The 23,771-nt window shown below is 51.2% G+C and overlaps 1 protein-coding gene across 19 annotated transcripts in view; it reads right to left on the bottom strand.

The window, feature by feature from the left end:
- LOC115545484 (protein 4.1) overlaps positions 1-23,771 on the bottom strand; it is a 41,251-nt gene that overhangs the window by 6,025 nt on the left and 11,455 nt on the right. The window contains exons 1-21 of one of the 19 annotated variants that reach the window (XM_030358712.1): positions 15,214-15,355; positions 15,023-15,119; positions 13,674-13,853; positions 13,368-13,502; positions 12,182-13,244; positions 11,976-12,073; positions 11,545-11,874; positions 11,186-11,413; positions 10,863-11,099; positions 10,505-10,768; positions 10,136-10,375; positions 9,784-10,044; positions 9,479-9,679; positions 9,154-9,342; positions 8,710-8,949; positions 8,438-8,617; positions 8,063-8,314; positions 7,228-7,439; positions 6,332-6,370; positions 5,460-5,522; positions 3,794-3,967 (exon numbers count right to left, since the gene is read on the bottom strand). In XM_030358712.1, coding sequence (XP_030214572.1) covers positions 3,794-3,967; positions 5,460-5,522; positions 6,332-6,370; positions 7,228-7,439; positions 8,063-8,314; positions 8,438-8,617; positions 8,710-8,949; positions 9,154-9,342; positions 9,479-9,679; positions 9,784-10,044; positions 10,136-10,375; positions 10,505-10,768; positions 10,863-11,099; positions 11,186-11,413; positions 11,545-11,874; positions 11,976-12,073; positions 12,182-13,244; positions 13,368-13,502; positions 13,674-13,853; positions 15,023-15,113 — 4,677 coding nt within the window. In that variant the 5' untranslated portion in view covers positions 15,114-15,119; positions 15,214-15,355. Of the gene's footprint in view, positions 1-655; positions 2,088-3,793; positions 3,968-5,459; positions 5,523-6,331; positions 6,371-7,227; positions 7,440-8,062; positions 8,315-8,437; positions 8,618-8,709; positions 8,950-9,153; positions 9,343-9,478; positions 9,680-9,783; positions 10,045-10,135; positions 10,376-10,504; positions 10,769-10,862; positions 11,100-11,185; positions 11,414-11,544; positions 11,875-11,975; positions 13,245-13,367; positions 13,503-13,673; positions 13,854-13,922; positions 15,120-15,213; positions 15,387-16,750; positions 16,849-17,182; positions 17,336-17,742; positions 17,831-18,129; positions 18,349-20,633; positions 20,753-20,837; positions 20,943-21,144; positions 21,493-21,864; positions 23,715-23,771 lie in introns of those variants that run through there. The other 18 variants (XM_030358713.1, XM_030358703.1, XM_030358708.1 and 15 more) reach the window with 18 other exon arrangements.

The following is a 23,771-nucleotide window of genomic DNA, read 5'->3' as shown; positions in this document are numbered from 1 at the left end:
AATCAGGCCATGCAGGAGGGACTGGGTCTGACTGAGGTACCTGAGGACCAGCTGAGGACCAGCTGAGGACCAGCTGAGGACCAGCTGAGGGCCACCTGAGGACCAGCTGAGGACCAGCTGAGGTACCTGAGGACCAGCTGAGGACCAGCTGAGGGCCAGCTGAGGACCATCTGAGGACCAGCTGAGGACCAGCTGAGGACCACCTGAGGACCAGCTGAGGACCAGCTGAGGACCAGCTGAGGACCAGCTGAGGGCCAGCTGAGGACCAGCTGAGGGCCAGCTGAGGGCCAGCTGAGGGCCAGCTGAGGGCCAGCTGAGGACCAGCTGAGGGCCAGCTGAGGGCCAGCTGAGGACCAGCTGGGGACCAGCTGAGGACCAGCTGAGGGCCACCTGAGGGCCACCTGAGGACCAGCTGAGGACCAGCTGAGGACCAGCTGAGGGCCAGCTGAGGACCAGCTGAGGACCAGCTGAGGACCACCTGAGGACCAGCTGAGGGCCAGCTGAGGACCAGCTGAGGACCAGCTGAGGACCAGCTGAGGACCAGCTGAGGACCAGCTGGGGACCAGGGGGACCAGGGGGACCAGGGGGACCAGCTGGGGACCAGGAGGGCTGGAGAACCCAGATAGTGTCCCACAGCGTTCTGACGGACCTTCCACCTTCTACCCCCACTAGGTCTCCCCTCAAGGCCCCACACAGGATCCCTGAAGACCCTCCACCTCAGCCCCACCAGCTCTCCCTAACTACACCCTCTTCCCTCAGTAACTACACCCTCTTCCCTCAGTAACTACACCCTCTTCCCTCAGTAACTACACCCTCTTCCCTCAGTAACTACACCCTCTTCCCTCAGTAACTACACCCTCTTCCCTCAGTAACTACACCCTCTTCCCTCAGTAACTACACCCTCTTCCCTCAGTAACTACACCCTCTTCCCTCAGTAACTACACCCTCTTCCCTCAGTAACTACACCCTCTTCCCTCAGTAACTACACCCTCTTCCCTCAGTAACTACACCCTCTTCCCTCAGTAACTACACCCTCTTCTCTCCGTAACTACTCCGTAACTACACCCACTTCTCTGATCACATGACCCCTGATTAACTACACCCTCTTCTCTGATCACATGACCCCTCATTAACTACTACCTCTTTTCTGATCACATGACCCCTCATTAACTACACCCTCTTCTCTGATCAAATTACGCTACACAAGACACAAGACATTATAAAGTAATGTTTGTATATATTTGAGTATTTTTAGCAAATCTAATAGCTTAATGGATTTGATAAAAATGAAAAGTATACTATCGTGTAAATGTGATCAAATTTAATTTACGGATCGATAAAATAAGTTTGATGAAAGCAAGGGCAACTTCTAAACAACAAACCCCAGGTCCCTTGAGATCAAGCAAACAATAGCATCTTTAACATATATGGAATACTTTTAATTATTTTCATCCATCATGCAACATCAGACCATTTCTATTTCTGAAATCCATCCTAACAGAGAAGCTGCCTCAAGATTGAAAAAGGCCTGAGATACAACCACAGCCAGTACACTAAACATCACGACTAAAAAGGATTCAAAACGTCCGTAAGTAAGACGAGAGTTTCCCTAAGACGAGTATACTCGGTATTCCGATCCCCGTGTGATTTCCAACCCTCTAGTCCTGGGAATCCCCACTTCCTTCCTAGCGAGAAGCGGGCTCCGGCTGTCCGCGCGGTGGCGTCTCTCTGAGGACTGTGACGCAGTGACGGAGCGGGCAGGGCGAGCTGGGACGACTTCATAGTAACACGCGGTCTTACTCAGTCTCTGGAAGATATACGCGACAAGGAGCGAGGAGAAATGGAGGCCGGTGAGAAGCAGGGTGGAGCGAGGGTGGAGAGAGGGTGTCGACCCCGTCTGAAGAGCGGCGGAGGAGTGAGACAAGGAAGAATGCAGCGGTGGAGTTGAAGCAGAAGGATGTAGAGAAGCAGGAGGAAGAGGAGGAGGAGGAGAAGCCTAGGTGGTCGGGTGACAGCCCGCCGGCGGTCGCTCAGCTGCGTTTGGAGTAGAAGTCTAGGAGGGGGCCGCGGGGGAGACGGGTGACAAACTGAGGGCCAGGGGGGGAGGAGGAGAGAGAGAGGGAGGAGGGTGGAGGAGAGGGAATGGGAGAGAGAGAGAGATGGAGAGATGGGGAGGAGGAGGGGGAGGAGGAGAGGCAGATGGGGAGGAGGAATAAAGGGATGTGGAAACATGAAATTGGAAAGTGTTGAGGTGAAACAGTTATCAACTCTATTGTGTCTGATGGCTCTTTAGGAAATTCAACCAAGGGTAGATTACCAGTCAGGATAACTAGTCAGGAGGATAGCTAGTCAATACAACTAGTGAGGGGGATAGTCAGGAAGAAAAGTAGTAATGGAACCAGGACCTCCGTCATCGAACTAGAACCTCCCAGAGAGACATGCAACCAGAGCTTCGATAGAGACTTCAACACAGAACACAGAACCTCCCCTAGAGGGATGGAACCAGAACCTTCTAGAGGGATGGAACCAGAACCTCCTAGAGGGATGGAACCAGAACCTTCTAGAGGGATGGAACCAGAACCTCCTAGAGGGATGGAACCAGAACCTCCTAGAGGGATGGAACCAGAACCTCCCCTAGAGGGATGGAACCAGAACCTCCACTAGAGAGATGGAACCAGAACCTCCCCTAGAGGGATGGAACCAGAACCTCCTAGAGGGATGGAACCAGAACCTCCTAGAGGGATGGAACCAGAACCTCCACTAGAGGGATGGAACCAGAACCTCCACTAGAGGGATGGAACCAGAACCTCCACTAGAGGGATGGAACCAGAACCTCCTAGAGGGATGGAACCAGAACCTCCGAGAGGGATGGAACCAGAACCTCCACTAGAGGGATGGAACCAGAACCTCCTAGAGGGATGGAACCAGAACCTCCCCTAGAGGGATGGAACCAGAACCTCCCCTAGAGGGATGGAACCAGAACCTCCTAGAGGGATGGAACCAGAACCTCCTAGAGGGATTGAACCAGAACCTCCCCTAGAGGGATGGAACCAGAACCTCCGAGAGGGATGGAACCAGAACCTCCACTAGAGGGATGGAACCAGAACCTCCTAGAGGGATGGAACCAGAACCTCCTAGAGGGATGGAACCAGAACCTCCACTAGAGGGATGGAACCAGAACCTCCCCTAGAGGGATGGAACCAGAACCTCCGAGAGGGATGGAACCAGAACCTCCACTAGAGGGATGGAACCAGAACCTCTCCTAGAGGGATGGAACCAGAACCTCCGAGAGGGATGGAACCAGAACCTCCCCTAGAGGGATGGAACCAGAACCTCCTAGAGGGATTGAACCAGAACCTCCTAGAGGGATGGAACCAGAACCTCCTAGAGGGATGGAACCAGAACCTCCCCTAGAGGGATGGAACCAGAACCTCCCCTAGAGGGATGGAACCAGAACCTCCTAGAGGGATGGAACCAGAACCTCCCCTAGAGGGATGGAACCAGAACCTCCCCTAGAGGGATGGAACCAGAACCTCCTAGAGGGATGGAACCAGAACCTCCGAGAGGGATGGAACCAGAACCTCCCCTAGAGGGATGGAACCAGAACCTCCCCTAGAGGGATGGAACCAGAACCTCCCCTAGAGGTAACGGATGCCACCATCCTCTGCTGGATGCAGATGATGTTGGCTGAGGGCTGGGTCACGTCATAGCAGTGATTTCATAAAGAAGAAGATGTCATGCCCCCCCCACAGTCACCAACATGGAACATGATGAAAGGTGTCGCCGGACTCACCCCGTCGGTGCCGGGGCCCCCGTTGGCCCCCGCGGTGCGGAAGGGGGAGTGTGTGGAGAGGCGCTTGTCCCACTCGCTGGGCCGCGAGTCGGGCACCGCCTGCATGAAGTTCCTCTTCAGCTCACTGACACTGGCGTGGTGACGGAGGAGCTCCTCCTGGGGCTTCTCCAGCTCCTGGGGGAGAGAGGGAGAGTCAGTGAGGGAGGGAGGGAGAGAGGGAGAGGGAGGGAGGGAGGGAGGGAGAGAGGGAGAGGGAGGGAAGGGGAGAGAGGGAGGGGGGGGGGAGAGAGGGAGAGTCAGTGAGGGAGGGAGGGAGAGAGGGAGGGAGGGAGGGAGGGAGGGAGGGAGGGAGGGAGAGAGGGAGAGGGAGGGAAGGGGAGAGAGGGAGGGGGGGGGAGAGAGGGAGAGTCAGTGAGGGAGGGAGGGAGAGAGGGAGAGGGAGGGAGGGAGGGAGGGAAGGGGAGAGAGGGAGGGAGGGGGAGAGAGGGAGAGTCAGTGAGGGAGGGAGGGAGAGGCAGTAAGGGAGGGTGGGTGGGAGGGAGGGAGAGAGGGAGGGGGAGGGAGGGAGAGTCAGTGAAGGAGGGAGAGAGACAGAGAGAAAGAGAGGGAGGGAGGGAGGGAGGGGGAGAGAGAGAGAGAGAGAGAGAGAGAGAGAGAGAGAGAGAGAGAGAGAGAGAGAGAGAGAGATATGAATGTGAGATGGGGTCAAATTGAAGTATGAGTTTGTGTGTTAGTTAGAAGCGCTTTTAAGCGTTTAGTATTTGTGTTGTCTAGATTTTAATTTGGTTACATCAATCTCGGCTAGCACATACCATGGAAACGAGTGCCCTTCGTTTCCATCCTTGATTTTCCTTCATTCATAGATTCATGAGATAATGAATCCAAATTTATAGAAGATACTAATAGAGGGTATAATTCAGTAATGCTGGTTGCAACTGGATGTCTGGTTTGGTTTGTCCACTAATCAGATGACATTACTCCACAAATGATTATGCCTTGTGCCAGAGCAGGGCCTACTGTCTGGAACATACACTAGCATCATATTCAATGGATTGAATTGTATGGCGGTGGTTTAGCACACAAAGAGCACATCAAAACCCACAAAGCCGAGAGCGGTTGTCAGCGGTCACAACAACACAACCCACATGAACCCAAAGCGAAAGCAGAAGGAGCGCCACATCTAACAGGAAACAGCCCTCGGTGGCATGGAACTCCCCTCAGAGCCAAGATCGACCGCCACATCGTTAATCACTGAAGGAATCATCTCCAGGGTTAATTACCAATTAATATTCGGTCAAAAGGGACATTTTGCAGATGTTTCGACCGCTGTCATCAATTATGATTTAATTCATGATTTATTTTAATTAAATTCATGATTTCATGTGATTAAAATGTGAAAGCATTGATTCATGCTCCCTGACGCCGCGGTAATAACCGCCCGCGCGGCATTGAACCGTTTCCATATGGAACTGTTAGTGTCACAAGAGGAAGTACACATAAAAAGGGGAAAGGAAATCATAGCACATGTGACCTGAAGGTCAGATAGGTGACCCGGTTCAGAACAGGAAGTGTGAAGGCGTGACGACAGGAAGCGCTAAAGCGTGAACACAGAGCACCAAAGAGCCAATGAGCGAAGCGGTCGGCGACGGGACGTCCTGATACCAACCTCCAACATTAAGAGGCTATGTCTGATATAAATCGAGTCTCCCTCAATTCTCTTAGCTCTTCTCTGTGAAACATAAAAGAACAAAGGAGAAACGTGTTGGTTTTTGTTCGTATTCGTTTCGGTGGGTGACAGCTGTGACTGCCGCCCAGTGGACGTGCACTCTGAGTCACTCTGAGCAGGCTGCTGTCTGCAAGGGGGAGGACGTTGACTCATAGAGAGAGGACACAGGCACAGAGTTCCAGACATGCTGAGCAAACACAACTAGGAGAGAGGAGCTGGACTAAGATTAGTATAAAGGTGGAAACTATATAAGTTATTATACCCAACTTCAGGAAAATGTATGGAACAAAAACACCTCATTAGTTAATTAGCAATTAACTTGAAGGTTTCTTTTTCGACTCAATGAATTGGTTTTATAAATGAGAAACATGTATGTCCAACTGAGTCATGTACGTCTTTACATCATGCATAATGTCCGGTCCTCTCATGTCTTGAAGGAGACATGAAGGTCCTGCCAACAGTATGAACGAAGGAAAGGAAAATGTGTCACTGCTGAGTGCGCTATGAGTGGTTCACTAATGGCTTGTGAAGACGTGGGGCTGATGGTTTATGGTATGAGGGGTCCACTAATGGCCGGGGAAGATATGGTGATGATCATGGTTTATGGCAGGGGTCGGCAACTGGCGGTCCATGGGCCAGTTATGGCCCGAGGACCGCCAGTTGCCGACCTCTGGTTTATGGTATGAGGGGTCCACTAATGGCCAGTAAAGACGTGGTGGTGATGGTTTATGGTTTGGGGGTTCACTAATGGCCGGTTAGACATGGTGGTGATGGTTTATGGCATGGGGGTTCACTCTGGCTGAGAGCCTGACCTTGCGCAGTCGCACCGGCTCCGAGGTGGCCTCCTCAGACTGGACCCGGGGGAGAGCAACAGAAGGACAAGACCACGTTAGCATTTTCCACTACAACGCCCTCCACCGTTTCCACGGGAAAACACTGAGAACGAGTCCAGTGGGCTCATGGAATAACCTGACATTGAACGCTTCATTGATGGAGGTGGTCCATGTGGACCCTCCTCCTCTCTGGTACCAGAGGCTGGTCTGGAGGCTAGTCCTCCCTGGTATCAGCCCACTGGGAGCCATGGGTTTTACATAGAGCTGTCAAGCGATTAAAATATTTAATCGCGATTAATCGCATTAATGTCATAGTTAACTCTAATTAATCGCGATTAATCGCAAATAATTTTTCTATGCTAAATATGCCTTGATTTTTTTGTCCCATAATTCTTCTCATTTTAATTCTCTTATCAACATGGTGAAGTGCATCGGCTTGCCTTGTGCAAATTATTTTTTATTGATAACAACATTGGCATATACACTGATCAAAACAGGACGATACAAAAAAAGAGCCTATAGTGCAATTAAACGACTGCTTTGAACAAATGTCATTTGAACATAGCAGTCAGGCTACTGCTTCTTTGTTTTGAGCCAAAGAAAAAAAAAAAAAAAAAAAGGCGTTAATAAATAAAAAAATTAACGCCGTTAAATTTGGTTTGCGTTAACGCCGTTAATAACGCGTTTAACTGACAGCTCTAGTTTTACACTCTGGCTAAGACCCATAGCTCCTCTGCATTTACAAATCCATTTCAATAATCATTTACTGAGTGAGAAGACTCTTAATGAACCCGGATTAAAGACCGTCAGCGTTCAGAGGTTCTACAGTCCAGCTGACCGATACACAACATCAGAGGGAGCGGGGGTCACGTTACCTTGTCCTCGGTGCCGGCCTCGCCCTTGGCGGGCTCCGCCGCCTCCATGGTGACCTCCAGCCGGCGCTCCTCCTGGCGGGCGCTCCGCAGCGGGGTGGAGGTCTGGGGCAGGTCCAGGGGGAACAGCGGCAGCCCCGCCTCCGCCAGGGCGGCCTGGGAGAAGACCGGGGCGCTGACGGGACGCACCCCCCGGTGGGAGCCCACCGCCGCCACTGGGGAGAGAGGAGACCCCACGGTGAGCACGGGATGGGTGAGAGCGGGGGCAGGGGTGACGAACATGAGGCCGGGCGAGTGCAGGGAGAGGAGGGCGTCGGTACGGAGGAGGAGATAACACACCTGGGTGATGGGTTAGCAGCTACACACCCTACCCTACCTACCTGTCCAGTGTTGCCTCCAACAGCCGTCTCACGGACACACCTTGATAAGGGTTAGAAGCAAGCCTTGCTGCACACGTACCATACCTACCTGTGTCCAGTGTTGCCTCGAACAGCCGTCACATGGTAAAAAAGAATGAGGTCGGCCTGTCCTTGAGGTGGATTGTAAGCCAAAGCGTTGTTTTGGGGCCCTGCATCAACCCGTCGAGGTCGGGGCGTCAAAGCAGAGTTAGTCCTCGGGCCGCAAAGCGTTAAGGCGGAGAAAGGAAAATGAAACGTCTCCGATAGGCAGACGTTTGAAGCTCCGGGGTGGTGGTGGACATGCACCGGTGGGTCTGTCCTCTCATGAGGAGCGAAGGCTCGGTTCTGTATTAGTGGTTTTTTTTGCGCCAGGCTGATAAAGTGTAAGCAAGCGCGTGCATTTCAGCCTGAAGGGAAAATGAAATCGCCGGCTACAATACCTGACTCTGTGCGGACAGCGTCCAGCAGAACAAACCAATCGTCCACAGCCTCTCTGAGCTGCGCTGCTGGGAGCCTCTCCGCCAGGATCCTCTTCCCGAAGCGAGGTTGGACCGCTGGGGCCGCCGGTGTCAGAGGTCGGACCGCTGGGACCGCCGGTGTCAGAGGTCGGAGAGCTGGGGCCGCCGGTGCCAGCGTTGCCTTGGTAGCAGGCCGTACGTCTGGATAGAACCGGACTTGCGGGGCCGTGGCCACTGAGACAGATCACACAGGTGTAATTAGGATTTACATCGTTCTGCATAACGTCGAGAAGAAACTCAGCAATCAAAATGAATCACATCGAGCTCATGGACATGAGGACCGTGGTGTGAGGGTACCTGGTTTCTTAGGCGCCACGTCCAGAAGACCGAACCAATAGTCTTCTACCTCATTCCCCGGCTGAGGAACAGCTTCCTGCTGCCTTATCTGCCTCACTGCAGAACCTCTGGAGGGAGTCTGCTCTACCGCAGGAACCCCCTCAGAGGCTCTCTCCTTGGGGGACACCCTGACACGCTCCACTGCGGGGACGCAGACACAAAGATAAACGATCCATCTAAGATGCTACCAGCCACAAAACACTTGAGGAACATGCTGACATGATGACAAGTACCTGTTGGCATCTTTCTACCTGCTTCCCCAACCCTTCCGAACAGCATATGCCAGACAATTCCATACTCGCTCTCTGACTCAGTGGGCTCCTGGGGACGTCTCTCCTCCATCACCGCCACCCTCTCCTCCATCACTACGGTCTTCTTCTCCATCACTACGGCCCTCTCCTCAGAGCTAGGGCCCCTCAGAGCTGTCCCTGCCATGGGCCCCTGAACTTCGGCCACTCTTGTTACCGGGGAAACTGGAAAACAACAGGGAAACCGTGCCCATCACCTCTCAGAAAGGTTAATAATTGAGTGTTAATAGTCTTATCCATACAGTCCAATCAAAAGGTGTTACACCCCGATGGAAACCGTGTTGCTATGTCAGATGTGTTTAATATACGAGTGTTTGATGGAGAAACAGGTCTCCTTTATGGAAGATAGATGTGATTAATGAATAGTACCTCGGGAAGCATCGAATAGGCTGAACCACTCATCTCCTCCCTTCCTCTCTGAGGGGTAGCGTGTCACTTGGACATCAGACAGACTTGTCTCCTCTCGCCTTCTCTCCTCCACAATTATCACCTTCTGCAATGTCCCAGTGGTCCTACCCTCTACCCCAGAGCTCTGGCTAGACACCAGAGGACGCGTCACTGGCGAGGGAGTGAGGGGGAACATTAAGCACAAGCAGCGTGTGACAAGAAAGCAGACTTAAGTCCATCAAGATATAAAACCACTGACACCAATTCGGCTAGCTGGTTGAAACATAAACGCAGTGTAAAAGAGCACCTGGTTGGATGAGGACAGCGTCGAACAACACAAACCAGCTGTCGTCTCTCTCAGGTGGAGGCTGAGCCGACAGCTGGAGAATGTCTTCCAGCTGGGTACCCCTCTTCCTGGGAATGTCTTCCAGCTGTGGCGTAAGCTCAGCTTCTTCTGTGACGATTTGGAGAGGTACAGAGACCTCTGGGTAAACGGTACTGGGCGCTGCTAGAGAAGAGGTTCAGCATTAAACCAGTGTCTTTAGGTGGTTAGCTATAGGTTAACTGTTGTCTTGAATGTCTGTTAAGACGAGGGATAAACTGTGGCGGTACCTGGAGCTATATAGGTCACCTCTCTGGGAACAACATCCAACAGCACAAACCAATCGTCTGGCTCCCTCGTTGGGACTGCCTGCTCTGGAATGGACCGTCTGGGAGGCCTCTCCTCCTGTTTCTGGAGGACTTCTTCAACTGTGACCACAGTTGAAGAAGTCCAACGGACTCGGTCCACAGACTCAATGGTTTCCACTGCAGCCACAGTAGTGACTCTTCTAGATAGGTCCTTCAGGGCCACTGGGAGAAACACGGGAGATCCTGAGACGTTTGACCATGGAACGGAGTATGTATAAAGCATATATACATCAAACGGACTAAGATGCAAGTCAAATGGGAATAAGTGTAATACCTGGTGGCACAGCAGATGGCGCTCTAGAGCCAACATCCAGTAAGACAAACCAGTCATCTTCTCCGTCTTTAAGGAGCAGGGCTGGCTGTGTTTCAGTTCCATACTTGAACATGTTTTCCATCTCTATTTTTTGCACAATGGCCCCAGTTATCTCCTCCCTTTCATCAGTTGTTGTCTTCTCAATCAGTGTCATGGCTGTCGTTTTTGGAATCTCACGTACACTCGCTTCATCAGCTGCAGCTGACAACAAAAGATGCAACTCTTCACAGACAACACGTAACACAGTCCCACAAGGTATGAAGCCATTTAGGAAGAAGTGCTCATGATTTTTGCTGTGCGCTGAAGCAAAGCAAAGGATCTCAGCAGTACCTGGTGACACATAGGTCGTTTTTCTTGGGATGACCTCGAACAGCAAAAACCAGTCGTCTGCAACCCTCTCCAGAACCTCTAGTATCTCGGGTGAGCCCCTCGGCTCTTCCGGTGCAAGACGTTCCTCCTCTACCATCACCTCCCTCTCGTCCTCAACTGCTGGACTTTGAATCATCTCTGAGGAATAACTCTGTTTTGCCGGCTCCTGGTCGCTGGCCACAGAGGTCACTAATGCAAACACATTCCCGAGATGAGACACAACTCCTGAGAGACAACATGTCACAAATCACCTAAACGTGCAATAGAGAGGTAGCCTGCTAATCATGATCTGAAGCACAACCAGCTGTCCTAGCATTACCTGGGGTTACGTAGGTGGTTTTTCTTGGGACACGGTTGAACAGCACAAACCAGTCATCCTCAACCCTCTCCGCCACAGACACTGGCGCTGGGATGGTTTGTGAGCCTGCCGTCTCCTGCTGTTGGAGAATGGTCTCATTTACCACCACCTGCCTTTGGTCCTCAACGGTTGGACCTGCAGTCTCCGTTGGATAACTCAGTTCCACAGCCTTCTGGTCGCGCTCCACAGTGGTAGCTACTGCAAACACAATCCCAGCAACACCATAGGTGAGCACCAAAATAACCGCATGGGCGCTGAAGCAAAGCAAAGGATCTCAGCAGTACCTGGTGACACATAGGTCGTTTTTCTTGGGGTGACCTGGAACAGCACAAACCAGTCGTCTGCAACCCTCTCCAGAACCTCTAGTATATCGGGTGAGTCCCTCGTCTCTTCCGGTGCAAGACGTTCCTCCTCTACCATCACCTCCCTCTCGTCCTCAACTGCTGGGCTTTGAATCATCTCTGAGGAATAACTCTGTTTTGCCGGCTCCTGGTCGCTGGCCACAGAGGTCACTAATGCAAACACATTCCCGAGATGAGACTCAACTCCTGAGAGACAACATGTCACAAATCACCTAAACGTGCAATAGAGAGGTAGCCAGCTAATCATGATGGGGAAGATCTTGAGTTGAGTTTAGAAATACCTGGCGGGACAAACGGGGTTCCTCTGGGAATGACGTCCATCAAGATAAACCAAACATCCTCCCAGCCCCCAGAGACCTCTGCTCCTCTGGTGCTCATCTCATCAACCAGGACCTGTGGTGCTCTGGTGCTCATCTCATCAACCAGGACCTGTGTTCCTGCAGGGCTCAACTCATCAACCAGGACCTGTGTTCCTGCAGGGCTCAACTCATCAACCAGGACCTGTGGTCCTCTGGTTTTCATCTCATCAACCAGGACCTCCCTTCTCTCCAAAACCTTTGTTGTTATACTCTTTGAGGTAAAGTATTCTTCTGCTGGTACTGTAGAGGCTGCTTTTAAATAAAGAGGAAGAATATCACATTCCTTATTGATGGACTTCAGCTGGAGTTAGAGACGGTCATAAGAGTAGATAAGTGTTTTAGAGGATACATACCTTGTGGTTTGGAAACAGCCTTGTAAGGTAAGCGGTCAAACAGCCGGAACCAGACATCATTATCCTCCACCTGTGATTCCTGGGGGGGGATATTGAACCCCTCTTCCTGGGGGGGTATATTGAACCCCTCTTTCTGTGGGGGTATATTGAACCCCTCTTCCTGTCGGGGTATATTGAACCCCTCTTTCTGTGGGGGTATATTGAACCCCTCTTCCTGTGGGGGTATATTGAACCCCTCTTTCTGTGGGGGTATATTGAACCCCTCTTCCTGTCGGGGTATATTGAACCCCTCTTTCTGTGGGGGCATATTGAACCCCTCTTCCTTAAGGGGTATATTGAACCCCTCTTCCTGTGGGGGTATATTGAACCCCTCTTTCTGTGGGGGTATATTGAACCCCTCTTCCTTAAGGGGTATATTGAACCCCTCTTCCTGCAGGTGTCTATTGAACCCCTCTTCCTCATGGTGTCTATTGAACCCCTCTTCCTCAAGGTGTCTATTGAACCCCTCTTCCTGCAGGTGTCTATTGAACCCCTCCTCCTGTGGGGGTATATTGAACCCCTCTTCCTGCAGTTGTCTATTGAACCCCTCTTCCTCAAGGTGTCTATTGAACCCGTCTTCCTGAAGGGGTATATTGAACCCGTCTTCCTGAAGAAGTACTTTGAACCCCTTTTCCTCAAACACAGATGTTGTTCTGATTTCTCTTTCAATTGTCCATCCTTGCGTCTCCGGCTCCACTGATTCTGACGCTGACTCTGTCTCTGCTTGTTCTTGCCAACTTTCCTGGACGACAGTGACCGTCTTCCTAACCTTCCTCTGGCTCACCACGACGTGAACGTCGTCGTCTAACGACCCAGATTTAAACCTCTCCTCAACCTCCCTCTCCCCGAAAAACACCCGTTTTATTTCATCTTCCAATTCGTCAACCTCGCCTACCTCCAGCGTCTCCGCCAACTCCATCTCTACCTGTGATCTCTCTGGTTGAACTTCCTCTTCCTGTGCCATCTTTTCCACTTCCTCCCTCCCTAACTCCTCCTCGATCACTTCCTGGATCCTCTCCACTAGCTCGTCCACTTCCTGAAGCCTGTCTTCGAGATCCCTCACCCCCCTCAACCTGTGTTCCAAATCCTCCATTTCGCTCAGCTCGTCCACTAAGCCTAAGGCCTCCTGCCATCTCTCAATGAACTCACTGTCTCTCACAACACCCCCCTTCACGTACTCAGACCGTGCCTGGGCTAGGGAGGAGGTGATGGAGGAGGCCAGGGAGGAGGCTAGGGGAAGCAGAGGTAGGAGAGGAGCTTCATAAGTTACGAGTATGGCTTTACAGAACATCTGAGGATAAGGTTGAGATCACACATCAAACAGGTCACAGTTTTACAAAACCAACCACTCACATGGACGCGTTTCCTGTTGCTTGATGGTGAAACTCGGGTCGAAGTACTGGTACCAGTCGTCTCGCTTTTTAAACGCTGGTTGTAATAGTCTTTCCACAGAACTCCTGTTGGCATAGCCGAGTCTGGCCGAGGACACTGACAAAAACAATTGTGTGATACCTTTTTCGTCAGACATAGGCAGCATGTAATACTATATAGCGATGGGGTCATGAATCGGCCAGCATGAAACGTACTGGCGGCTAACAAACACATATCAACAGCAGAGAGGGGGAGACATGGTCACATAGCAAGAGAATTGTCTGATACCTGGCTGCTTCACGGCCTCAACAGACGGGATAAAGGGAAGAGAAGGACGGCGTCGAAGCAACGGAAACCACAGGTCTTCCTGCCTCTGGCCTGGCTGCCACCAGGTGGCGCCATACTGACCGGACCAGGCCCGGACCGGAGTACGGCCAGACCGCAGGCCGGCTGAGGGACAGATCACAGCTTTAACGCGATTAGATGGCGGTCGACGTAATGAAAGCGATGTTAGAAAGACAAGACGTACACGGCACATAGCTGAGCATCCAATAGTCTGATGTTAGTGCAACGCGCGGAAGATGGGGAGACGTGAATCTGTTGGGAGTCATGGGAGATGTGGATGTGTTGGAGTCATGAAAGCTGGGGAGATGTGGATGTGTTGGAGTCATTGGAGATGTGGATGTGTTGGAGTCATTGGAGATGTGGATGTGTTGGAGTCATGAAAGCTGGGGAGATGTGGATGTGTTGGAGTCATGAAAGCTGGGGAGATGTGGATGTGTTGGAGTCATTGGAGACGTGGATGTGTTGGAGTCATTGGAGATGTGGATGTGTTGGAGTCATTGGAGATGTGGATGTGTTGGAGTCATTGGAGATGTGGATGTGTTGGAGTCATTGGAGACGGGGATGTGTTGGAGTCATTGGAGATGTGGATGTGTTGGAGTCATTGGAGATGTGGATGTGTTGGAGTCATTGGAGATGTGGATGTGTTGGAGTCATTGGAGATGTGGATGTGTTGGAGTCATTGGAGATGTGGATGTGTTGGAGTCATTGGAGATGTGGATGTGTTGGAGTCATTGGAGATGTGGATGTGTTGGAGTCATTGGAGACGTGGATGTGTTCGAGTCATTGGAGATTTGGATGTGTTGGAGTCATGGAGATGTGAAGACGGCTGAGTCACAAATGCGTCAAAGAATCCCAAAAGCGTGGAACTCATGTGTTACTTACCCCTTGAGGTCCAGGATAGCGAGGCAGAATGTAAGCAGCCACAAGCAACGGATGCACACGGTGATAGAGCCGTGACGAAGCACAATGTGACCATTCAGTGAAATCACAAATATCATCAATGACGGAGCCGTGACCAATCGTGTGCGGGAGGTCGGGGCAGCCCGGGAGAATGCCAGGCAAAGCAGGAAGTCAACCATAACCGGTCAGAACCATAGGACGTTGGCTGGTCGTCAAGGAGACGGGGAATGAAGAGCGCACGCATACAATATGCCTGGTGTGCATATAACATGTCATGTTACGCCAAGCAAAAAAACGGCCGTTTGTTAGTGAGGCGGAAGGACACGAAACGCAGTAAGCCGAGACAAGACAAGACAACGCCGTGAAGGGTTCCCCGCGCGGCTCCTCTGTACCTGATGGTGCCGGAGAGGGGCGTGGCCGGTCGGACTCCAGCACCAGGAACCAATCATCTACCTCAGATCTGCGGGCGGCTGAGAGACCCATCTCCAGCTGCGGCGGTGGGAAGAGTTAACTAGAGCCTGACCCTGCCCCCCCCCCCCCACCCCCCCAGCGGCCTGCGACCCGCGGCAGAACGTGAGCGTACCTTCGTCCAGGTTCCGCGAGAGCCTCTTGCTGGCGGAGCGGGTGAAGCGCGGGGCAGGCCGGTCGATCATGGAGCTGGCCTGCCGGCTCTGGGCCTGGGTGCGCCCGCTGTAGCGGAACTTGGACCCCAGGACCAGGAAGCGCCGGGACGAGGGGGGCTCGACGGTGGAGACCCTGAGAGAACCGACACAGCAGAGAACCCGTCAGGTATCTAAACTACAGCAGAGAACCCGTTAGGTAACTAAACTACAGCAGAGAACCCGTCAGGTATCTAAACTACAGCAGAGAACCCGTTAGGTAACTAAACTACAGCAGAGAACCCGTTAGGTAACTAAACTACAGCAGAGAACCCGTCAGGTATCTAAACTACAGCAGAGAACCCGTTAGGTAACTAAACTACAGCAGAGAACCCGTCAGGTACCTAAACTACAGCATCGACCGCTCACTGTGGAGACCCTGAGAGAACCGACACAGCAGAGAACCCGTCAGGTATCTAAACCACAGCAGAGAACCCGTCAGGTATCGAAACTACAGCAGAGAACCCGTCAGGTATCTAAACCACAACAGAGAACCCGTCAGGTATCTAAACCACAGCAGAGAACCCGTCAGGTATCTAAACTACAGCAGAGAACCCGTCAGGTATCTAAACTACAACAGAGAACCCGTCAGGTATCTAAACTACAGCAGAGAACCCGTCAGGTATCTAAACCACAGCAGAGAACCCGTCAGGTATCTAAACCACAACAGAGAACCCGTCAGGTATCTAAACCACAACAGAGAACCCGTCAGGTATCTAAACCACAACAGAGAACCCGCCAGGTATCTAAACCACAGCAGAGAACCCGTCAGGTATCTAAACCACAGCAGAGAACCCGTCAGGTATCTAAACTACAGCAGAGAACCCGTCAGGTATCTAAACTACAGCAGAGAACCCGTCAGGTATCTAAACTACAGCATCAACCGCGCTACGGTGGAGACCCTGAGAGAACATTAACATATACACTGACATTTAAGGCAATAAGCAGAAGCTTCCATCCAAAGTCACTTACAATAAGTACATTTGTCATAAGAAAGAGAAACAATAATATATCGCTGTCTGTACAGTAAGGATGTTCCTAGAACCAAGTGCCAAGCACTGACAATCCCTAGGTTACCTCATTTCCTGTATACAACAAAGATAGCTAGGATAAGATGCTACAAAATGCTAAGTACTGTACATCACAACAGATAAAACGCCAAATGTTTTAACTACAGCCTTGACAACTCAATTAACCCTTCAACCCTGATTGACATTCCCCGTGGCCCCCATTCTCACGACACCCGTAAAGACCCTGCTTACAGTTAGTGTTTGACATCACCACTACCAGCCAATAATCTCTTGCCACCAAAGCCCTGACTACTCTAACCCGGGACCGACACGCTGGGCGGTGGGGGTTTCCCCGGGGGAACTACTTTAGAGATCACAGCGTTGATGAGGGTAAGAGGTTGAGTGACAGGATCCCATTAGCAGGGATCAGGAAACAGAGAGGCCCGGTTACCTGAAGAAGGTGTGGTGCTCCACAGACACTTTCCACAGCTTCTTGGAGGCCTTGTAGTTGGGCAGCTTGAAGCCTATGGTGCTCTCATACTGCTCTTGCTGTGGACCAAAACAAGAGCTGTTACTGGCTGATATGGCATGACACACAGCCTAAGATTGAACCGGATTCAATAATGAGAATCTCCATTTTAAAGCGTTGTTATAGTCAAATTCGTAATTTAATATTGTAGACGTAAATCCATGTATGTTAAATCCTGAAACACAAGTCGATTTAACGCTGTGTTTCAGCATGTACAGTGTGTTGTTTAAAAATCGACCGTACAGCTCAACATTTTTCAAGTAACCTGAGAAAGACACATAAAAGTCGGCAACAACACAAGCACATTAAAATGTACCGTCAAACGGACAGCGGCGGAGGAACGCTGGAGCTCACCTCGGACGGGCGTATCTTAATGAAGAAGCTGCTGCGCTTGTAGGACAGCTTCAGCACTTTGGGCCAGGGGAAACGGTTGATCCGCAGCTTATCTTTGTAGACCATCAGCCCCCCAGAGCAGACCCCAAGCGTGATGTCGACGCCCTCCAGGTCCTACGTCAGACACACACAGTTGGCATCGCTTGTTTCCCTTCAAGCGTTCACTTGTGCAGCGCTGAACGCAACGCCATTGGCTCTGACTTTAAACATGTTCCGGCCACTGGCCACTAGGAGGCACTGTTACCCGCGGTGAGGGTCATGGCTATGAGGTCCTTATTGTAACAGGATAACCTTGCAGCAAACTTATAACAGTATAAAGACTGGAATTGCAGGTCTCTGTGATTATGCAGACATGCTCATACTCATTATAACATTATTGCTTTATAAATAATATATTTCTGCCAACATAATAGTTACTTCGGGAACTTGCACCACGACTACAGGCGTTTAATCATTTGATTGGTGAACTGTATGTGACTCTAAACAGCAGATCCGACTCCTTGCATAACCCCGGTCCAGACCTTGGCTTGATGCAGGTCTACTCCGTACATGGACAGCTTCTTGGCATTCTCCAGGAACAGCAGGTCTGCCTGAGCTGGACTCATGGACCTGGGGGTGCACGGCACAGAGAGGGGAGGATAAAGACCCCAGAGTCGAAACCCGGCAGGTCTCCCTGAGCCATCGTGGTCACACACACACACACACACACACACACACACACACACACACACACACACACACACACACACACACACACACACACACACACACACACACACACACACACACACACACACACACACACTACGGTGGCGCCTGATAAAGGCCTGGCTGCTCTTATCTCGCAGAGCCAGAGCGCGGTCAGGGATCCCCTCCCTCGCCGCGCCGCCCCTGCAGCCGGGCTTCACCTGTAGGTGCGGTGCAGCTCCATGACCTTGTCCTCCAGCTCGGGGCTCTGGCCCGGGGCCAGGCTGAGCTCCCTGACGTAGTCCTGGCCGTGGAGCTCCGGGTCGTACTCCCCCAGCTCCGACTGGGCGGCGTAGGAGCCCAGCAGGGAAAGGGTGACGAAGGAGCAGGGCAGCACGCCGCTCATGATGTCCTTCCTCAGCTGGAGACACAGGTAGTACCTTCAGGAGGACGAGACGCTGGCTTTAGAACACGAGGCTAACAGGTAGAGCCCTCAGGAGGACCACACGCTGGCTTTAGAACACGAGGCTAACAGGTAGAGCCTTCAGGAGGACCACACGCTGGCTTTAGAACACGAGGCTAACATGTAGAGCCTTCAGGAGGACCACACACTGGCTTTAGAACACGAGGCTAACAGGTAGAGCCTTTAGGAGGACCACACGCTGGCTTTAGAACACGAGGCTAACAGGTAGAGCCTTCAGGAGGACGAGACGCTGGCTTTAGAACACGAGGCTAACAGGTAGAGCCTTCAGGAGGACGAGACGCTGGCTTTAGAACACGAAGCTAACAGGTAGAGCCTTCAGGAGGACGAGACGCTGGCTTTAGAACACGAGGCTAACAGGTAGAGCCTTCAGGAGGACCACACGCTGGCTTTAGAACACGAGGCTAACAGGTAGAGCCTTCAGGAGGACGAGACGCTGGCTTTAGAACACGAGGCTAACAGGTAGAGCCTTCAGGAGGACCACACGCTGGCTTTAGAACACGAGGCTAACAGGTAGAGCCTTCAGGAGGACCACACGCTGGCTTTAGAACACGAGGCTAACAGGTAGAGCCTTCAGGAGGACCACACGCTGGCTTTAGAACACGAGGCTAACAGGTAGAGCCTTCAGGAGGACCACACACTGGCTTTAGAACACGAGGCTAACAGGTAGAGCCTTCAGGAGGACGAGACGCTGGCTTTAGAACACGCAGTGGTGAGACTTGCAGCTTTTATCAAGTCAGAGGCTAACCTTAACCTGAGAACCACTAGGCTAACCCTAACCCTAACCTCAGAACCACTAGGCTAAACCTAACCCGAGAACAACTAGGCTAACCCTAACCCTAACCTGAGAACCACTAGGCTAAACCTAACCCGAGAACAACTAGGCTAACCCTAACCATAACCTGAGAACCACTAGGCTAACCCTAACCCGGGAACAACTAGGCGCGAGACTCATGTGGCTCGCCAAGCCTTCATTAATAATTATTATCAATTATTATGCCCTAATAATTATTAGATAATGCTTATTATCATATTAACATAATTCATACAAATACTCAAAACGGTTTATATTTAATTTATATTGCTAAAGGGCTGGAAACTGTCACCAATCTGCCAACACTGCTAGTAATAGTAGTAGTAGTAGTAATAGTGGTAGTAGTAGTAGTAGTAGTAGTAGTGGTAGTGGTAGTAGTAATAGCGTAGTAGTGGTAATAGTAATAGCTTAGTAGCGTTCATCAGCGTTCGGGGAGTGAACGCTGATAGGCTGTCAAAGCATCACGCGAAATTCGCAGTAAAGTTCAAATACTCAAACTTTGAAATAATCTGATATTTTCAACGTTGAATCAAGGTTATTTCACCGCGCTTTCTGCGATTCGCGCCACAGTTTTTTCCGGCAGAAAATCCGTCTTTATTCCCTTTGTTGCGTTGACTTTGTATGGATTTGTGCCGCGCCTTAGTGAACGCACCTGGGAGTGAACGCACCTGGGAGTGAACTCTTGGCTTTGTGTGCAGTAATATTTCAGCCACTAAACAACTTCTACAACCTCTAACCCGAACCTGAGAACACCGGACTATAGAGCGGCTGCATGAATCACAACACAAAGGTTAGCTTAGTAGTGAGAAGTCATCATTAGTTAGTACTAGGTCATCATTAGTTAGTACTAGAGCTCCTTATTAGTCAGTACTAAACGTCAAGGTCATCATTAGTAATTAGACACAGAGCGTTATGTTTTCAGGGACCTGGTGGTCCTCATTAGTTAGTACTAGGTCATCATTAGTTAGTACTAGTCACAGAGCTATCTGTTCAGGGACCTGGTGATCATCATTAGCTAGTACTAGAGGTCGTCATTAGTCAGTACTTATCGTGGAGGTCATCATTAGTTAGTACTAATCTTGGAGGTCATCATTAGCTAGTACTAGAGGTCGTCATTAGTAGTCAGTACTTATCGTCAAGGTCAACATTAGTTAGTACTAATCGTGGAGGTCATCATTAGTTAGTACTAGCACAGACTTATGTTTTCAGGGACCAGGAGGTCTTCATTAGCTAGTACTAGAGGTCATCGTTAGCTAGTGCTAGAGGTCATCATTAGCTAGTACTAGAGGTCATCATTACCTAGTGCTAGAGGTCATCATTAGTTAGTACTAGTCAGAGGGTTGTGTGTTCAGGGACCTGGAGGTCCTCATTAGCTAGTTAGTTATCTGTTTTCAGGGACCTGGTGGTCAGCATTAGTTAGTACTAGTCACCTGGTGATGTCCTCGGTGAGCTGCGCTGGGTCTGGGGGGTAGAACTTGACGCTGAAGGTGAACTCGTACACGGCCCCAGAGACGTGCTTCCTGATCTCCTTGGCCGCGTCCAGCCAGGTCTGGTGAACGGTTGGAGTAAACGTTAGTTTGGACGCTTTTCATCATTTCTGACATTATCAGTGCTTCAGCCGTCAGGTGGACTACCTTGTTGGTGGGAGTCTCCCAGTTAGCCAGGCCAAAGTAGTCCTTCTCCACCAGGTTGAGATGGTCACACACTCTGGTGAGCAACTCCTGGCCTTTGGCATGTTTCTAAAGGACAGAGAGAGAGAAGGACATATACACAACGACAGGCAGACACAAAGAGAAAGATCGGTAAGTATTCAGGATCAGTACATCTGTGCAACTCCATATATTCAGAACTTAACCGTAACAGTGAAAAAAGTAGAACGGAATTTAAGACACAGAAAGTAGAAAGATACGAAGGATGAAAGAAGAAATTGACTTTTCTTACATCAAGTTCACACTCAAACTCAACGTCATCCAACAGAATCACTTTGCACTGCATGTTTTTTAGTTTTCTAGAGATGCTGGCCTCCTCTGTCTTCTTCTGGGCTTCCTCCGCTGGAGACTGGTCCTTCTGGGATTTGCTCTCTTCTGCAGTCTTGTCCTTTTTCTGGGATTTCTTCTCCTCTACAGACTTGTCCTTCTTCTCCTTCTTCCCCTTCTCCTTTTTCTTCTCCTTTTTCTCCTCCTTCACTCCTTCCACTGCAGGTTCTGCTTCCTTAGCGTCTGGTTCCTCCTCCTCCTTCACGACGGGCGCTGGATTCTCCTGGTTCTCCTGCTCCTCCTCCTTCACCACCTAGACAGCATAGCATCATACTCAGGTCAAACAAAGGTTTGGTGTAGGCTACTGCTGATCGTAACATCCTAATATCTAGCATCATGTTGCACGGGTTAATCCAACTGAAGACAAGAATGCAAATGTAGCTTGAAGATGATATGATATTACATAAAGCAAGATGAAGATAGAGATACAAATCTAGTATTAGCAATCGTAGCCCCTCTGGGCTGCTTCTCTTGTTTGATTGGTTTATATTTGCATGAGCTCTCAAAGTGTTTAGGTCACCACAACAGAAAGCGTTGTCCTTCTACCCTGCCTACCAGCCTCACGTTTCCTGTGTCTCCAACACGACATCTACCGGGGCTCAGATCTGAACCGTGTGACGCTCACCTGGTTCTCCGTGCAGTCGATGGAGTTCTGCTCTGCTGGATGTTCTATCTCAGGCTCCGTCTTCAGCTCCGCCTCTGGCGCCGCGATGGGAGCTTTCACCTGCTCCTCGGTTGTCCCTTTCGCCTCCTTCTGTCCTTTCTCCTCCGCCTTGTCGGCCTTCTTCACAGCAGGCTTCTCCTTCTCCTCTTTCTTCTTGGCCTCCTTTAGTTTCTCCTCCTTCTTCTTGGCCTCCTTTAGTTTCTCCTCCTCCTTCTTCTTGGCCTCCTCTTTCTTCTTGGCCTCCTTTAGTTTCTCCTCCTCCTTCTTCTTGGCCTCCTTTAGTTTCTCCTCCTCCTTCTTCTTGGCCTCCTTTAGTTTCTCCTCCTCCTTCTTCTTGGCTTCCTTTAGTTTCTCCTCCTCCTTCTTCTTGGCTTCCTTTAGTTTCTCCTCCTCTTTCTTTTTGGTCTTCTCCTCCTCCTCTGCTTTCCTCTTGGCCCTCTCCTCCTCCTTCTTCTTGGCCTTTTCTTCCTTCTCCTTTTTCTTCACCTCCTTCTTGTCAACCTTTTCTTCCTCCTTGCTCTCCTTATTTTCTGCTTCTTCCTTCTTGTCCTTCTCCTCAGCTTTGGGTTCCTTCTTCTCCTCAACTATGGTCTCCTTCTTGTCCCCAGCTTTGGGCTTCTCCTCCTCAACTGTGGTCTCCTTCTCCTCCTCAACTGTGGTCTCCTTCTTCTCCTCAGCTTTGGGCTTCTCCTCCTCAACTGTGGTCTCCTTCTCCTCCTCAACTATGGTCTCCTTCTTCTCCTCAGCTTTGGGCTTCTCCTCCTCAACTATGGTCTCCTTCTCCTCCTCAACTATGGTCTCCTTCTCCTGTTTCTCCTCCACTCTCTGCTGTGCAACGTCTTCCTCCTTCTTTGCAGCTTTTTTCTCCTCCTCTTTCTGCTTCGCCTCCGCCTTTTTCCGACTGTCTTTTCTTTTCCTTTTACCTCCCTTCTTCTCCACCTTCTCCTCCTCCTTTTCCTTCTCCTCGATCTTCTCCTCTTTGTCTTTCTGGGCCGGTTTTACCTCCGCCTTCTGCTCCTCCCCTTTGGCCTCCTTCTTCTCCGCTTTGGCCTCCTTCTTCTCTGCTTTGGCCTCCTTCTCTGCTTTGGCCTCCTTCTCTGCTTTGGCCTCCTTCTTCTCTGCTTTGGCCTCCTTCTCTGCTTTGGCCTCCTTTTTCTCCCCTTTGGCCTCCTTTTCTGCTTTGACCTCCTTTACTGCCTTTGCCTCCTTCTCTGCTTTAGCCTCCTTCTCACCTTTCGCCTCCTTCTCTGTTTTGGCCTCCTTCTCCCCTTTGGCCTCCTTCTCTGCTTTGGCCTCTGCCTTCCCCTCTTTGACCTTCTCCTTCTCCTCAGCCTTTGCCTCCTCTACCTTAACCAGTACTTTCTCCTCTTTGTTTTCCTTCTCCTCGCTGACCTTCTCCGCCTCGAAGCCCTCTCCCTCCGAGCACTGGGAGCGCCTCTTCATGAAGTTGGAGAAGAGGCGGGAGAGGCCTTTCCCGGCCGAGGTGCGGGCCCGGGGCCTCAGCTGCACCTCTTCAGCGGCCCCAGCCTCCGAGGCCGGCTCCGGGGCCTTGCTGCTGGGGGCTCCCTTCTCTGCTGCTGCTGCTGCTGCTGCTGGAGCGGCGCTGGCGGACTCTGGCGTTCCCTTGTTCTCCTTGTTCTCACTCTTCTCCTCCTTCCCTGGGTTCTCCTCCTTCCCTGGGTTCTCGTCGTTCTCCGGCTTCTCCTTGTTGTCCTGCTGGGGCTCCCGTTGGGGTTCGGCACTGCCGGACTTCGGCTTTCCTTCAGTGTCCGCCTCGCTCACCGCGCTCGCCTCTGTTGTCATGGTAGCCACTGGGATGGGGAAGAACAGGAAAGGCAGGGAAGGTCAGAGCACGGCTCAATGGGTTA

The sequence above is a fragment of the Gadus morhua genome, chromosome 6 (assembly GCF_902167405.1).
Source record: "Gadus morhua chromosome 6, gadMor3.0, whole genome shotgun sequence".
Classification (NCBI taxonomy): Eukaryota; Metazoa; Chordata; class Actinopteri; order Gadiformes; family Gadidae; genus Gadus; species Gadus morhua.
Note: the sequence above shows the minus strand (reverse complement) of the source record. Positions and strands in the feature narration are given on the sequence as shown.